The 16,092-nt window shown below is 46.0% G+C and overlaps 1 protein-coding gene across 5 annotated transcripts in view; it reads right to left on the reverse strand.

The window, feature by feature from the left end:
• ITSN1 (intersectin 1) overlaps positions 1–16,092 on the reverse strand; it is a 251,132-nt gene that overhangs the window by 12,515 nt on the left and 222,525 nt on the right. For all 5 annotated transcript variants that reach the window (XM_043892810.1, XM_043892808.1, XM_043892809.1 and 2 more), the window contains 6 exons: positions 11,379–11,546; positions 7,085–7,297; positions 4,955–5,076; positions 3,872–3,954; positions 3,434–3,517; positions 1,588–1,761 (listed from right to left, as the gene is read on the reverse strand). In XM_043892810.1, coding sequence (XP_043748745.1) covers positions 1,588–1,761; positions 3,434–3,517; positions 3,872–3,954; positions 4,955–5,076; positions 7,085–7,297; positions 11,379–11,546 — 844 coding nt within the window. The remainder of the gene's footprint in view (positions 1–1,587; positions 1,762–3,433; positions 3,518–3,871; positions 3,955–4,954; positions 5,077–7,084; positions 7,298–11,378; positions 11,547–16,092) is intronic.

Genomic DNA, 16,092 nt, shown 5'->3' on the forward strand with positions numbered 1-16,092 from the left:
ACCCCTTTTCCTATTTGGAACCAGTCTGTTGTTCCATGTCCAGTTCTAACTGTTGCTTCCTGACTTGCATACAGATTTCTCAGGAGGCAGGTCAGGTGGTCTGGTATTCCCATCTCTTGAAGAATTTCCTACAGTTTGTTGTGATCGACACAGTCAAAGGCTTTGGCGTAGTCAATAAAGCAGAAATAGATGTTTTTCTGGAATTCTCTTGCTTTTTTGATGATTCAATGGATGTTGACAATTTGATCTCTGGTTCCTCTGCTTTTTCTAAATCCAGTTTGAACACCTGGAAGTTCATGGTTCATGTATGTTGAAGCCTGGCTTGGAGAATTTTGAGCATTACTTTGCTAGTGTGTGAGATGAGTGCAATTGTGCAGTAGTTTGAACATTCTTTGGCATTGCCTTTCTTTGGGATTGGAGTGAAAACTGACCTTTTCCAGTCCTGTGGCCATTGCTGAATTTTCCAAATTTGCTGGCATATTGAATGCAGCACTTTCACAGCATCATCTTTGAGGATTTGAAATAGCTCAACTGGAATTCCATCTCCTCCACTAGCTTTGTTCGTAGTGATGCTTCCTAAGGCCCACTTGACTTCACATTCCAGGATGTCTGGCTCTAGGTGAGTGATCACACCATTGTGGTTATCTGGGTCATGAAGATCTTTTTTGTATAGTTCATCTGTATATTCTTGCCACCTCTTCTTAATATCTTCTGCTTCTGTTAGGTCCATGCCATTTCTGTCCTTTATTGTGCCCATCTTTGTATGAAATCTTCCCTTGGTAGAGTGTTCTGGTCATGCTCTAACATTTAGCCAGCTATGTGACCATCTCTGGGCCATAATTAATAGTAGCTAACTCACAATGAAATAATTCATATGAAAGTACTATAAAAGACAAAAGCCACGTGGAGCAATTTAAGCCTTGCACAGATCATGTCTGCACCGGACCCTCACTCCTAGCCTTCAGTTATCCTCCTTTGAATATAATCAAGTTGAGGCCATAATCTTTAAATTTAAATTTTAAAAAATTCTCTTATTTTTATTGGATTGAGGAAGATAGAGACAAGTGTCTTGGAATCATTGGCCAGACCCATTTTTTTTCCAGCTTCAAGCAGAAACAGGAAGTTGATTGAAGGAATGATGTGCCCAACATAATTTCATCCCTTTGATTAAGCTCAAATGTCACCTGATGGTCATTGATTGATTCTGCCACATTGTTTGTGAACTAATACTCTTCTTGCTAAACTGGCTAGTTTTATCCATTTTCACCAAAGCTTTTAGCCAAGGACTAAAGAATTAGGCTGAGGCTTTGGGGGTACAGCCCTCTCTGCAGTTACCTGCTTTAAGGAAGCATGGGACATGATCTTTGTCCTAGGGAAGCTGGGCCACTCTAGATCAAGCACACTTTGTCCACCTCCTCTGAGATGCTCCGGCATCATTGAAGGCCTCTTCCCAGGGGACGCCAACCTCATCTCTCTGGCGGGAAGCCCAGGAAATTCTGCACACCAAGTTCCCAGGTAGAAAACGCCTATCCATGAAAGCCAAGGGGCAGGGAAAGGGGCAGGTGCCCAGGGCCGCTGTCTACTCACCATCTGGCGAGAACTGGTCCCTCTCAAACACGGTAATACACAGCACCTCCTGCTCCAGGTCTCTGATGAAGAACTGGCAGTTGGAGTTCCACTTGGGGTTCAGGGTGTCCTGGATGGTCTTGGTGATGTGGCACTGGGAGCCCATGGTCACCTCGCAGTACGGGTTACTCTTCCCTGGAGGGGACAGAGCCCGGCTCTTCTGGGCGTCTCTGGCAGGGTCACAGCCCCGAGGCACCTCTTCCCTCTACTCCCCTCATTCCGACCCCACTCCAATCCCATGCTTAACATGCAGCGTAAGATAGAGAATCCAGAGGAAAATGCACATAATCCAGCATCCTACTTAAACTATAATATTAACACTTAAATATTTATCACACTTTATCACGAGTGGGCTTCAAAATTAAATCTTCCCTGTCTCCTCACTTTAACTTCGATTGTGTCAAATCTGCAATCACCACTCAGTATCTACAGGGATTGGGTCCCCAACCCCACAGATACACAAATCCTCAGAGGCTCAAGTCCCTTACATAAAATGTTCTAGTATAGACCTGCCCATATCCTTCATCTACTTCAAGTCATCTCCAGGTTATATATAATCCCTAATACAATGTAGGGCTGTGCTAGGTCGCTCAGTCTTGCCCGACTCTGTGGACTGTAGCCCACCAGGTTCCTCGGTCCATGGGGTTCTCCAGGGGAGAATACTGGAGTGGACTGCCAGGCTTAATCTCCAGGGATCTTCCTGACCCAGGGAGTGAACCCATGACTCTTCTGTCTCCTGCATGGGCAGGCAGGTTCTTTACCACTAGCACCACTTGGGAAGCCCATGGACAGAGGAGCCTGGAGGGCCACAGTCCATGGGGTTGCAGAGAGCCGGACGTGGCTGAGCGACTGAGCACCCGATCACGCTCACAATGCTGCTGGCCTCTCCTGCGCGGCAGAGTGGATCAGTCATGTGCACACATTTATCCCCTCTGTGCATTTCCTTCCCGCTTAGCTTACCACAGAGCGTTCAGTCCACCTGGCTTTAAAATAAACTGGCCTATAATCCTAAATTTCCTTCCACACTGGGTTATTCCCATCCACCGTTTTGCCTTCCAGAGAGATCTGAGTGGCTGCCCTCTGACAACACATCAGCCCTCTATCTATAGATTTCACACCTGCAGATTCAGTATGTGAATAGTTGCTGGTGCAAGGCAAATTCAAGTTTTGCTGTTTTGAAATTTCAAAAATGTTTCTGACTATTTTCGTTCTGCAGGTGTGGAATCTACAGATACAGAGGGACTGAGAGTGTTGTGAAAAGGCAGCCACTCACATCTCTCTGGAAGGCAAAATGGTGGATGGGAATAACCAAGTCTGGAAGGAAATTTAGGATTAGGGGCCAATTTGTTTTAAAGCCAGGTGGACTCAACGCTCTGTAGTAACCTAAACGGGAAGGAAATCCAAAGAAGGGGGATAAATGGATTCACAGAACTGGCTCACTCTGCTACACAGGAGAAACGAACATAGTGGCATTGTAAAGCAATCATGTCACTCAGTCACGTCCGGCTCTTTACAACCCCATGGACTGCGGCCCTCCAGGCTCCTCTGTCCATGCGCTTCCCAGGCAAAAATACTGGGTTACCATTTCCTTCTCCAGGGGATCTTCCCAACCCAGAGATCGAGCCCGAATTCCTGTGTCTCCTGCATTAGCTGGTGGATTCTTTACCGCTGAGCCACCTGGGAAGCCCCTAAAGCAACTATCCTCCAGTAAAAATTAATTTTAGAAAATAAAGTAAAGCCAAGTGGAAGGGATGCAGAAAGGCTTCCACCACTCATACACGCTAGAGGGGGTTTCTAGGGCCCTTACCATGTGACCGACAAGGTTTCAGCTCAATGCCTTCAACCACGTTCACCATCAACCTTCCGATGCCTGTGGCTCTTTGGGAGCGGACTGTGATGGGAGGAAAAACAAAATGCTCCTGTTTAGTGTTCGCTGTATTTCCAGTTTGCCTACTGATTTATTTTATGCCCCTCTTCAAGAACAAGTCTCCCCTTCCTGGCTTAAAACTCTTGCTTCCTCCATCCTGGAACCCGCCCTCCACCCCTCACCCATACCTTGCCCCCCCTCTTCCATCTGCCTCCACCCTCAGGCTCCCCGCTACCCCCAGGTCCACCTTCCAGCTCTAAGGGTTCTGGGCCCAACCAGGTCCACCTTCCAGCTCTAAGGGTTCTGGGCCCAACCGGATGGCCCTCTGCCCGCCACCTCTGCGGATTCCCAGGGCCCCGCTGCCCAGCGATGCCTTACCCAGGTACGCCTTCTCCCGCTTCTTCTTCTCCGTCTCTATGTAGAGTTCAGAAGCTGCTTTGATCTTCTGCACCCAGGCAGTCCTTGGAAAAAAACAGACAGAATGCTGCCAGACAAAACTCAGGCATCAGGTCGGTACCAATTCAGTTTCCAGGACTCTGCTTTGTTCGTTTGATTTTTACAACAAAGGCTCAGCATAGAGAATCTGGTTTTACATCACATGGCCCTAAGGATGATTTCTACCATTCAAAACAAAGGCACGGGTGACGTTTTTATTGATTTGCTACAAACCTGGGTTTGTGTCCCCACGGAAGGAAATCTACAATGATAAACGTTGTTGCTGTATTGCTCACAGCAGCTCCTCTTCTTTCCTTACTGAGAAACATCACAAATTTGCCTAATCCAAGAAGGCTAGAAGGATCTCTCTCACTAAACCATCTAAAGAAAGAAATGATTTCCCAGATAAGCAGCCACTTTCTGTGAAGGAGCAAACACACTGGGAAAGAAAGCATCCTGGTGTGATTTTTTTCTTTTCCATTTCTCTGAGAACCATATGCATGATAACTTTAGCCAATTTCTTGCTTGGCACAAATGCTCTTGGAATGTTGTTGGTCTTGTGTCAAGTTCACCCTTCAGAAAAATAATCTGTTTCAATCGGTTCCAGAGCAGAGCCCTGATTAAGGCAGACATGCCCACAGCTTCTAGGATCCAGGATGTCTGTCCAAGGGAGCCAGACAACGAGGGGGTCAGGATTGGGAGGTCCTCTAACCCCTGAATAGTTTTCCTATTAGTTTCTGCCACCTGAGAAAATTTGGGAAACGGAAGAGCCTCCATTATCTCAAAAAATACTGAAAATTGCTATTCAAAAAATTCTCAAGCCAGATTCATTTCATTGTATTTCCTTTTGAAAAGTGAACTTTTGAAAGACGCTGGAAAAATGAACTAAGACCACTTCACCTGATGCCCCACCCCCACCTCCAGCCAGAGGGGATGTTGGCACCCACTGATTAATTAACTGTCCCACATCCGCCCTACACCTGGTGGAACCCGGGTGCCTAGGGCCAGGGAGGAGGCAGGTCTTACCTTTCGTTTATGCTCTCTGCTCGGAGCGTGTAGACTCGGTCGATATGGGAAATGTGGAAGATGGGTTCATCCCCAGAAGGGTCAGTGGGCAACTTCACTAGAACCTCATTTAGGAAAATAGGCTGAAAAATAATGCATGGGCATTACAAGACCAGACTGGGGGTCTGTGAGGACGTGTGTGTGCTGAGTTGCACATGATCCAGTAAACTAAACCAAAGGCAAGGGGTGTGTCTGTTTGTGTCTTGGGGGTGGCGGTGGTTTCAGTAAACCATACTGAAATAATGATGTTTGGAATGATAAGGGACTCATTGGAAAAGACCCTGATGCTGGGAAAGATCGAGGGCTGGAGGAGAAGAGGATGACAGAGGGTGAGATGTTGGATGGCATCACCGACTCAATGGACATGAGTTTGGGTGAACTCTGGGAGTTGGTGATGGACAGGGAGGCCTGGCGTGCTGCAGTCCATTGGGTCACAAAGAGTTGGACATGACTGAGTGACTGAACTGAACTGAATAAGTGTTAATATCAATTTTCAGATAAATGAAAATTGTAAATATGGATTCCCCCCACCTCCATTTTGCAGGTACTTTTTTCCCCTCATCATCTGGCTAAGGTATTATTTCCCAGGTTTCTACTTGTGAATTTTTATTTTTACTTCCCCACTTTTCATACTGAAGTCTTTAGAAGGAAGTCACTATGGGCAGCGGCCCACACTTAAGGAGTGCTCTGCTACAAACATCGGCATACAGGGTTTTCTGCAAAGATAAGTTTTCAAATGAGTTGGAGAAGTACTAGAGTGATCAGTAGACCGGATGGTATTGCAGGTATTTCTAAAGTCCTCCAGAATAAGAACTGATGTATTTGCTTTTTCCATAGTATATCCTAGTCAGCAAACAGTCTCCATCAACTCTAGATGTATTATGTATTTAGAAAGTGTTAGTCGTTCAGTCCTGTCTGACTCTTTACGACCCCATGGACTGCAACACGCCAGGCTTCCCTGTCCATCACCAACTCCCAGAGCTTACTCAAACTCATGTCCATTGAGTCAGTGATGCCATCCAACCATCTCATCCTCTGTCAGCCCCATAGCCTGCCAGGCTCCTCTGTCCATCGAATTCTCCAGGCAAGAATATGGGAGTGGGTAGCCATTCCCTTCTCCAGGGGATCTTCCTGAACTAGGAATCGAATCCAGGTCTCCTGCATTGCAGGCAGATTCTTTACCATCTGAGCCACCAGGGAAGTCCCATCAACTCTACCTCCAAGCAACTCCCTCCAAGTTGTTCACACAAAGCTGCTAGTGACAATCTACATAAGTACATTGTTCTTTTTCCCGAAAGAAGGCTAACTGCTGCTTCAGAGAAAATCCTTCTGTGAAAACACCCCCACAGAGATAAATTTAGAAAAACAATACCCTATGACGTGAAAAGACACAGACACGGCCGCACACACAGAAGCAGACCAGACGCGCAGCTCACGAGCACTGTCTACACACGGGCGATTTATATCGGCGTTTGTTGGAGAAGATGAGGGCACACATGTTCCAAGCCATCCTGAGAAGTTTGGAGGGGGATCTGGGAATGTTTGGGAAGTGGACGCTGAAGTTCTAGTCTAGAGCTTTCCCACGCCTGCCTCATCGGTACACTGGACTGTGAACCCCATCAAGACAGGACATGCCTTAGTCACGTCCAAGGGGACCCACAGCAACCACTTGGCAGCTAATAAACGTTTGTCAATTGAACTCAGTATTGTTCTTTTTCTGATGGGTTTCCATGGTGGCTCAGTGGTAAAGAATCCACCTGCCAAGCAGGAGACACAGGTTCCATCCCTGGGTCCGGAAGATCCCCTGGAGAAGGAAATGGCAACCCACTCCAGTATTCTTTTCTGGGAAATCCCATGGACAGAGAAGCCTGGCGGGCTACAGTTCATTAGATCTCAGAGTCAAATACAACTGACCAACTCATCACGCACGCCACTTTGCTGATACTGCTGGACCCATGCTTGTGGTCCCTGTAAATCCTGGCTCTCCTCTGCGCCACAGACCTCAAACCCTGCTCAAACGCTGACTCCCTTTAGACACGTTCTCCTACCCCCACCGTCAACCCTGATGTTGCAGTCTAGAGTCGGACTTACTGTTTTGTACATTTTATACTGCAGGTTTGATTTGGGGCTGAAGACTTTGTCGGTGCCAGAGGAGCCCAGGGGCTTGATGATTTGGGTCAGCAGCAGGAAGTCGTTGAAGAGGAAGCCATACAGCTCCTTATTGCTCTTGGCCTTGTAGAGCTTCCCGCTGTGCAGAAACTTGCGTGGCCCCAAGCAGTTGGTCACGGAATTGAACACAAGTTGCTGAGGAAGGAAAAAAACCAAAGAAGACACAATGGAGTGAGGTCGTGTTTTTGTTGCGGTTGTTTTTCTGTTCGTTTGTGTTTCCGCATCTGAAAGCTGTGGTCTCCATCAGAATCTGAGGCCTGTTTCTTAGGCTCAGATAGAGGACAGCTTTGAAGACTTCAAGCTTTGGGAGCTAAGAAGTTAAAGGTGTGGTTCGGGAGACTGCATGTGTCAGGATGAACCCTGGGTGTGATTCCTAATGCCCTTCCTTGAGGTCTAGTGTCTCAGGATGACATTTCTCCCTTTTATTTATTGGGGAAACAGGGCAGCAGGAAGAAAACCCTCCGTCCTTGATGAGTGCGTGCTGTGTGCAGGCTGGTCCGCCGGAGGCGGCACGAACCGGCCCCAACGACAGCGCCGCCCAGGCTGAAACGGCGGCGTGCCTGCTGCTGGGAACAGCGGCGCCTCTCTGCGGTTCCACAGGACAAATGCCGCTTTCCAGGGCACAGCGAGAGTCCCGGCCCCTACCTCATGGGGGCTGCCAAACCCGGTGGTGCTGACGGATGCCTCAGAGCCAAGCAGAACAGAAACTGTGCTGGTACACAGTAGATCTCGCCCAGATCACTGCTCCTGAAGACGCGAAGGGGCGGCTCTCTTCCTGCCACTTCCCAAACCTGAGATGCAGCTCTATTGTTCACCCCTGGGCTCTGTCATCTCATGCTCTGTCACACCCTGGGCGCTATCATCTTATGCTCTACCATCCCTCTGGGCTCTATCATCTCATCTTCTTTCACACACACATGCACACACACACACACACTGGTTCTACCATCTCATGCTCTGTCATCCCCCCTGGGCTTTTCATCTCATGCTCTATAATCCCTCTGGGTTCTATCATCTTGTTCTTTCACACACACACACACACACACACACACACACACACGGTTCTATCATCTCATGTTCTATCATCCCCCCAGGTTCTATCATCCCCCCAGGTTCTATCATCCCCCCAGGTTCTATCATCCCCCCAGGTTCTATCATCTCAAGCTCTATATCATCTCAAGCTCTATCATCCCTCCAGGTTCTATCATTTCCTGTGAGCAGGTTCTAAAGGGGCAGAGGGAGACTGTAGGAGATATGACCTCACTAAGGCCCCCCTTTTGGCTAGCAGAGGAGAGACTGAGGGAGGGGAAGGCCACAGCTGTGCCTCAGAAGCAGAATGGTCGAGGCAGGAGTCAGACCTTCAGGGCTTCCACCTGCTCACACCTGGGCCCCAAGGCTGAGGCTCTCCACAGTTATGATCCCTATACATTACACATCTCCTGAAGAGAGTATTAAGGAAGAGTTCACAACACACGTGCCCCAAGAGATGTTGCTGGCTACCTGTCTGCCTCTAGTGTGGAAGAAATAATCAACAGCGCCTCTATGACTAGAGACCTGTAGGCCTCAAAGGAGAGTGGCCATTCCAGTCCACTTCCAGGTACCAGGAGGGCTGAGTGCCAACAGCCTCCCGCCGAGGCTCTGAGGGAGCCTGAACAACTGAAGATGACACCACAGAGGGAGCCTTCCAAGGGCGTTCCTCTGAACAAGAGCCTGGAGGTCAATCTAGTCCTTTTTATTTGCCAAGAGGGAGTTCAAGCCACTTGGGGCAATGAACCCAATGAGTCACTTGGATGACAAAGAGGTGGTGTGGTTTATTATTACTCAAGGGTCACAGCCTCCAGTTATTCAGGCTGACACTGAACATATGTGAATTGGAAACCGTCTTTATAGTTCTTGATCTTAAGACAAGAAAGCCAAAGACAGCATTTATGTGAAACCTAATCACTGGTGTATGCTTAGATCTGGGCCAGGAAATGGAAGCCAATATGCCTCGTTCCCACAACCACGAACCCTGACCATACAGGCAAAACAGACCCTACAGAAAGCTGGTATGCAATAGTCAGGAAGGACTGGTCACTTAGGAAGGACAACAGTCTATTTCAAAGAGGGTATATACACCACAGAGAGCAAGTAACAAGAGTTTACTTTATTCTTAAGGTTTTGTGGGGGGCGTTGGCTGTGCCTCAAGGCATGTAAGAATGTTAGTCCCCTAAACCAGTGCCCCCTGCAGTGGAATTATGGAGTCCTAACCACTGGCCTTCCAGGGAAGCTCCTATTCTTAATGTTTTATGATGAAGACTCAGGCCTCACTGAGTCCTGTGACTGCAGCCATGAGACTCGGGGAAGGGCCCCTTTAAAAGTACACAGTGAGGGGAATTCCCTAGCAGTCCAGGGTTAGGACTTTGCACTTTCATTGCTGGGGCGGAGTTGGCTCCGTGGTTGGGGAACTAAGATCCTACATTCTGCATGGTGCAGCCAAAAAAAAAAAAAAAAACAGAGAGAAAGAAAAAGATAAGAGAACATTTTTTAAAAAAGAAAAAGTGCACAGTGGCCCTTCAGCTCAGAAGATCCAGGAGCAATTCGAGTCCACCATCTCCAGGATCAACTTAGTGCTCCTGGGGATGACACACAGTCCTTCCCTGACCTGCCTTCAACTTGCCTTAAAGCCTGTCACCTGTGCCCTTATATTCCTCAGCCACGCCCCGCTCAGGCTGAGGCCTCCACTGAAATGCCCTCCCCTGGATTCTTTCCTGGGGAGATATCTTCATCCTTGAACATGCAGCCAAGTGTCACCTTTTCCAACCTGTCCCTGAATCCTCCATGACTGTTCCTTCCTCCTCGTCGAGTGTCCAACAGCACGTGGCACCTGGATCTGGCTCATCACTTCTCACATAGCCTTGTAAATATTGGACCTCTAAGTAATCCAGGACTGTAGGCTTCTTGAGATGGGGTAGGTCACGTCTCACTGATTTTCATGTCCTCAGTGGTTAGGACTGAGCAAAGCACATGGGCCAGGCACTCAGTAAATGCTTATTGAATAAATGAGTGAGTAACTGAGCCAGCCAACCAGTGACTACCCCTGGACTGCATATCAACACAGTTCCAAAGTGGGAACCCACACCCATCACCTTGGTTTCCACATGGCTGCTTCCATAACTTTGCTTATCCCACACGTACGCTGAAGAGGGACAGGAGGCAGGGCGGGGAGGCAACAGTGGGGTAACCTCCTCAGGTCGGGAATGTCTCTGATGCTCGTAAGAAGAAAAGAGTCACAGGGAGTGTGGGTGAGGGAGACGGTCTGCTGGGCATTTTGGTAAATCCTAGTGAATTGTGTAAGTACATGAACTTGTGTGTGGGGGCGGGGTGTGTGGGTATACAGAGACAAAGAGAGAGAACAGCAGAGTGGGTGAGACTAAGGGAAAGATTAGAGTCAAGAAGAGAATCAAATACCATAAGAGAGTACTTCTGGCAGTATCGTGGACTAAAGACTGACTCAACCAACAAAAGATGTTAAAATGGAATAAAAAAATATAGAACTGTACTTTTTAAACACAAGCAAGCTGGTAAAAATAAAAATAAAACCAAAAACAATTTGCAGAAGCAGAAAATGGCATGGAAATGTGAACCCTGGAAGATAAACAAGCACCTGTAGCTTCGAGAGTCTTTCCTAAATCTGGTGACCCTGAGCTTCCATTTTAAAGGCTATTGAGGGGAGAAGGAGAAAGGAGATATATCTAGTGTCTGCATGAGGTGAAGGACATAACAGGAGATCCCAGAGAGCTGGATCACATAGGAAGAATGACAAGTAAGCTCAGTACAGATGGGAATAGCAAGAAAATTTGCTTGTTTTTGAACTTGGTGTAACAAACCAACCACAAGGTTGGTGGTGATTACTGAGAATTTGTAACCACAATGCAGCTCTCACACAAGTTAAAAAATGGCCATTTGTGAAAGGAACAAGACAAGAAAAACCAGTAGGTTAGAGAAATAACTAGAACTGCTGGAAAGGTAAACGAAAATAATTGAGAATAAAAAATAAAGAAAGTAATTGAAATTAAAAACTCGGTAGATGGTTTAAACAACAGATTAGATGCAGCTGGAGACAGATTAGCAAACTGGAGGTCGCAGAAGAGGACGACTCATGATTTCTCTTGTCCTCCTTCTGGCTGGCTGCTGAGACTCAGAGAGGCAGCCCAGGTCCCACCTAAGGCGTTACCTCCGACAGGCCTTCACACTGCACATGGGCCTGGATCCACTCCAGTCGGTCCGAGTTCTCCTTCTCCCGCACCCCTTCATTCACCTGGGAGCACAGCTCCTCTGCCTTCTCCAGGGCGTGCTTCAGGTGGCTGTGGTCCGGGTGGTTTTCTGGAGTGTTTTCCAGGATCTACATAGGAGAACAGAAGACAGTAGCCTTAGGCAATGAGTGGGCCCGGGGTTCACTGTTCTGGAAGACTTGCCCCAGCAGAGACAGGGTTCCGCACAGACCTTTCCTAGACAGTGCCCAGGTGTTTGCAGCTGTGGCTCTGAGCAGCCTCCTTGGCAACGACATGGAGAGAGACGGCCACTCTTTGTTGGCATAGGACAGCTATGAGGGCAGGGACTGCCAGATTCTCTATACTTGGGGTGTGAGGAGGGCAGCGGCTGCAGCAGGGGCAGCATCACACCCCATATGGACTCCTCCAGGGAGAGTGGTCCTTCCCTGAGTCCATGCACAGCTGCAGGCATCTATGTACCCATGGAACTTCATGCTAATGGGTGCATCAGAGCAAAGGTGCATTTTTCTGAATGAATCATTCCAGACCAGCAATTAAGAGTTCAGTTCTAGAGCAAGACCTTCTGGATTAAAATCCCTGCTCTACCACTGACCAGCCATGACATGGGTCAGTCACATAAATGTTCTGAGCCTCATTTTCTTCTTGTGAGAAATAGGGATACAAATAGCACCTGCTCTGGGCTTCCCTGAGGCTCAGCTGGTAAAGAATCTGCCTGCAATGCAGGAGACCCTGGTTCGATTCCTAAGTCAGGAAGATCCACTGGAGAAGGGATAATCTACCCACTCCAGTATTCTTGGGTTTCCCTGGTGGCTCAGATGGTCAAGAATCTGCCTACAATGTGGGAGACCTGGGTTCGATCCCTGGGTTGGGAAGATCCCCTCGAGGAGGACATGGCCACCCACTCCAGTATTCTTGTCTGGAGAATCCCATGGACAGAGGAGCCTGGCGGGCTGCAGTCCACAGGGTCCCAAAGAGTCAGACACAACTGAGTAACTAAGCACAGCACACAGAACCTCCTTTATAAGGTTGTTGGGAGGACTGCATGGCTGGATACAAGTAAAGCACTTTGCAGAGTACTGGCCCTTTGAGGATGCTCCTGACGGATCCTCAAAGGAATCTGAGGACACTGAAAACAGTCCTCATGGGGAAAGACACTAAGAGCGAAGACACATCCTAAGCCACTTTGCAATGTACTAGGAGTATGTTGAGCGTGCACTTGCTCATGCCTTACCCACATACGGGCTTCCCTGATAGTTCAGATGATAAAGAATCTGCCTGCAAGGCAGGAGACATAAGAGATGCAGGTCCGATCCCTGGGTTGGGAAGATCACCTGAGGAGGAAATGGCCAACCCACTCCAGTATTCTTGCCTGGAGAATCCCCATGGACAGAGGAGCCTGGCAGGCTACAGTCCATGGGGTCACAGAGTCGGACAAGACTGAGTGGTTAACACTGTCCACATATAAATAATTCAAGTGGGTTTTACCCTGAATAAAATCTCATCCCCACGGTATACCTTGGTTTAAGGTCCTAAGTAGGCACTCGATTTGGGGAAAATGCCCAATCTAAGTATTGTGAGTCCCCCAACTTCCCTTGTGGCTCAGCTGGTAAAAAAGAACCCACCTATAATGTGGGAGACTTGGGTTCCATCCCTGGGTTGGGAAGATCCCCCAGAGAAGGGAATGGCTACCAGCTCCAGTATTCTGGCCTAGAGAATTCCATGGACTGTATAGACCATGGGGTTGCAAAGAGTCAGACACGACTGAGTGACTTTCACAATCATTACCAAACCACAGCTCTAGCTCTGGGTGGATCCTGGCTGTACATTCAAATCCCTTTGAAAAGTCCTGACCTCAACTCTGACCATATCAGAATCCCCAGGGGTGGGACTCAGGCACTGGAATTTTCTAGAGTTTCCCAGGTAATTCTAAAGTGCAACCGAGTCTGAGGACCACTGCTCTAGACGGGAATCCCACATAGCAGATTGTGTGAATTTATTTTTTTTCAAAAATGAAAATAGATATATTGCTTTTTCTCATTGTAAAATTACTGTTGTATAATGTATGAAATTTAGAAAATTTAGGAAGTTATAAAGAACCTAAAAAACACCTTTAATTGTGCCATCGGATAATAATCTCTGTCTTTCCTATTCACTGACTTCCCAGGTGGCGCTAGTGGTGATGAATCCTCCTGCCAATGCAGGAGACACAAAAAACACGTTCAGTCCCAGAGTCGGGAAGATCTCCTGGAGAAGGGAATGGTAACCCACTCCAGTATTCTTGCCTGGAGAATCCCACGGACAGAGGAGCCTAGCAGGCTATAGTCCATGAGGACACAGAAATCTGGACGTGACTGAGTGGCTAAGCACACATACACATCCTGTTTGTTAATACATTCTGCCTAGATAAAAATATATATAATTTTTCAAGAACAAAAATTGGATCACACTGCCATACTACACTACCATTTTGTACTTGCTTTTTCCCCACTTCTTGGCAATTATAGCATGTTATTTAATATATATGAATTATAGATCATCATATGATGATCACTTCACATGACCAATACAATGTTGTAAAGTAAAATTTTTAAAAATTTTTTATTGAAGTATATTTATCATTTTTAAGGATTCTACAATATGTCATTGTAAGGATGAGCCACAATGCATAAAACTTCATATTTTTCAGTATTTCTCTGATTAATTCTTTAGAATAAATTCCTAGAGATGGAAATGCTGAGCCATAAAGAACATGGAGTTTGATGTCTACATCACCCTCTGAAGGCTGAACCAGTCTACCTTCCATGAGCAAACCTGCCAACACTGTGGACTCACAATCCTTTCAATAAATGCCTACCTGGCAAGCCAAAAGCAATGTATTTTCTTGTTTAGTTATGCATTTCTTTCATTATTAGAGAATTTGAATTTTGTGTACACTTAGTGCATAAGTACATTAAATGATAAAGCTAACATCTATGTATAGCTTAGTATGAGCCAGACAGACATATATTCATTCACTCACTTAACTTCTCAGAACACCATGCAGTAGGTATTATCAATGTCTCTATTTTACAGATAAAGGAACCAAGGACCAGAGAGGTAAACGAAGTTGCCCAAGGACACACAGCAGTGGTATGGGAGATTCAAACCCAAGCAGCCTGGTTCCTAACAACACATTCTTTACTACTATTCCACAGTCCTCTCAGAAACATCTAGTTAAAGATTTTACCTACTTTTCTTTTTTATCTTTTTTTTAAACCTATTTTTCTATTAGGGTATTTGTCTTTTTCTTTTTGAGTTGTAAGAGTGCTTTAGATACAAACATATATACACAATCTATATATATTTCAGTGTCTACTTGTATACAGTTAAAATGTTTATTCAGTTTATATCTGTCATTGGTCTTTTACTGTTCATTATATTTTGTTACACGGAATTTTTTAAGAAAAATGTTTATGCAAATAATAATGTTCTTGATATGCAAGATTCAAATAATACAGAATGTTGAGAACAACTGTGCTGTCTCCCTTTTGCTTTCCTGCCTCAGAGGTAAACATGTGCAGGGCAAAGGGCATCCCTTTAGATCCCTTTAGATGCTCCACCTACATTTAATACCCACCCAGAGTTAGTCCAAAACAGACCCTACTGTAGGATGGCTTGCGAGGGGTTTTGTCTGTTTGTTTGTTTTACTTAATAGCATTTTCTAGATATCATTCCAACTAATATATAAAAGTCTCTTTCATAGTACAGATTCGCCACTTTAACTTCTCTCCTTAATGAATATCTAGTTGTTCCCAGAAGAAAGTATTTTTTTTTTCAAGTTGGTGCAACTCTAAATCCTTTAAAGCTCTGTCTTTGGTGCCACGCTAAGAATTTCTCCATCTTAGTATTAATATAAAGAATATTTTGTCTTGGTGCTTTTACACCTTTCCATCTGTATCTTATAACTGCCACCTTTTAAAATTCTGTTCTTAGTTTTGCTAGTTTTCCATTCATTCTTTTGGGTTCTCAAGGGGGTAGAAATCATGTTTCTGCAAAGAATGATAATTTGTTTTTTCCTTTTTAATATGTATGATTCTCAGTTCTCCTCTTGTTTTTGTTTTTCTTCCCATTGACTAGATCTAGAATGCTTATTTTAAAAACTTGTTTCCAACATCAATTTGCAACTAAATATTGTGGGAAGTAAACAAAGTTTTGAGTTAGTTTAACAGTAACCGTATGTTGGAGAAAAGGAAACGGTAGATTGAAAGCGTCTTTCAAAACTAATTATTTAACTCAGCCAATTGACCACAGTGTATTCTGTGGGGTGGAACTGGGGTTGGACTGAGGAGATGCTTACATGAGACAGAAATTTGTGACATATAAGGGGATTCAGCAAGTAAGTAAATATACCGAGGATAATGAGAGCAGGGCTTCTCATGGAGAAGGGAGTTATATACACAGAAAGGGGGAAGGCGAGAATACATTCTGTGATATCAGACTAGAACAGGGACTATTGGTGTGAACTCATGGCTTCTAACATATACATATATGATCTTAAATATATGTTTGTACACTTATGTGTATGTAACTGTGTCTATGGATGTATACACGCATATATGTTTCCCAACTCTGCCACTGAGAGACTCCAGAGGCAACAACACCCCGGAAGCAGTGAGC

Source organism: Cervus elaphus, chromosome 31, assembly GCF_910594005.1.
Source record: "Cervus elaphus chromosome 31, mCerEla1.1, whole genome shotgun sequence".
Taxonomy (NCBI): Eukaryota; Metazoa; Chordata; class Mammalia; order Artiodactyla; family Cervidae; genus Cervus; species Cervus elaphus.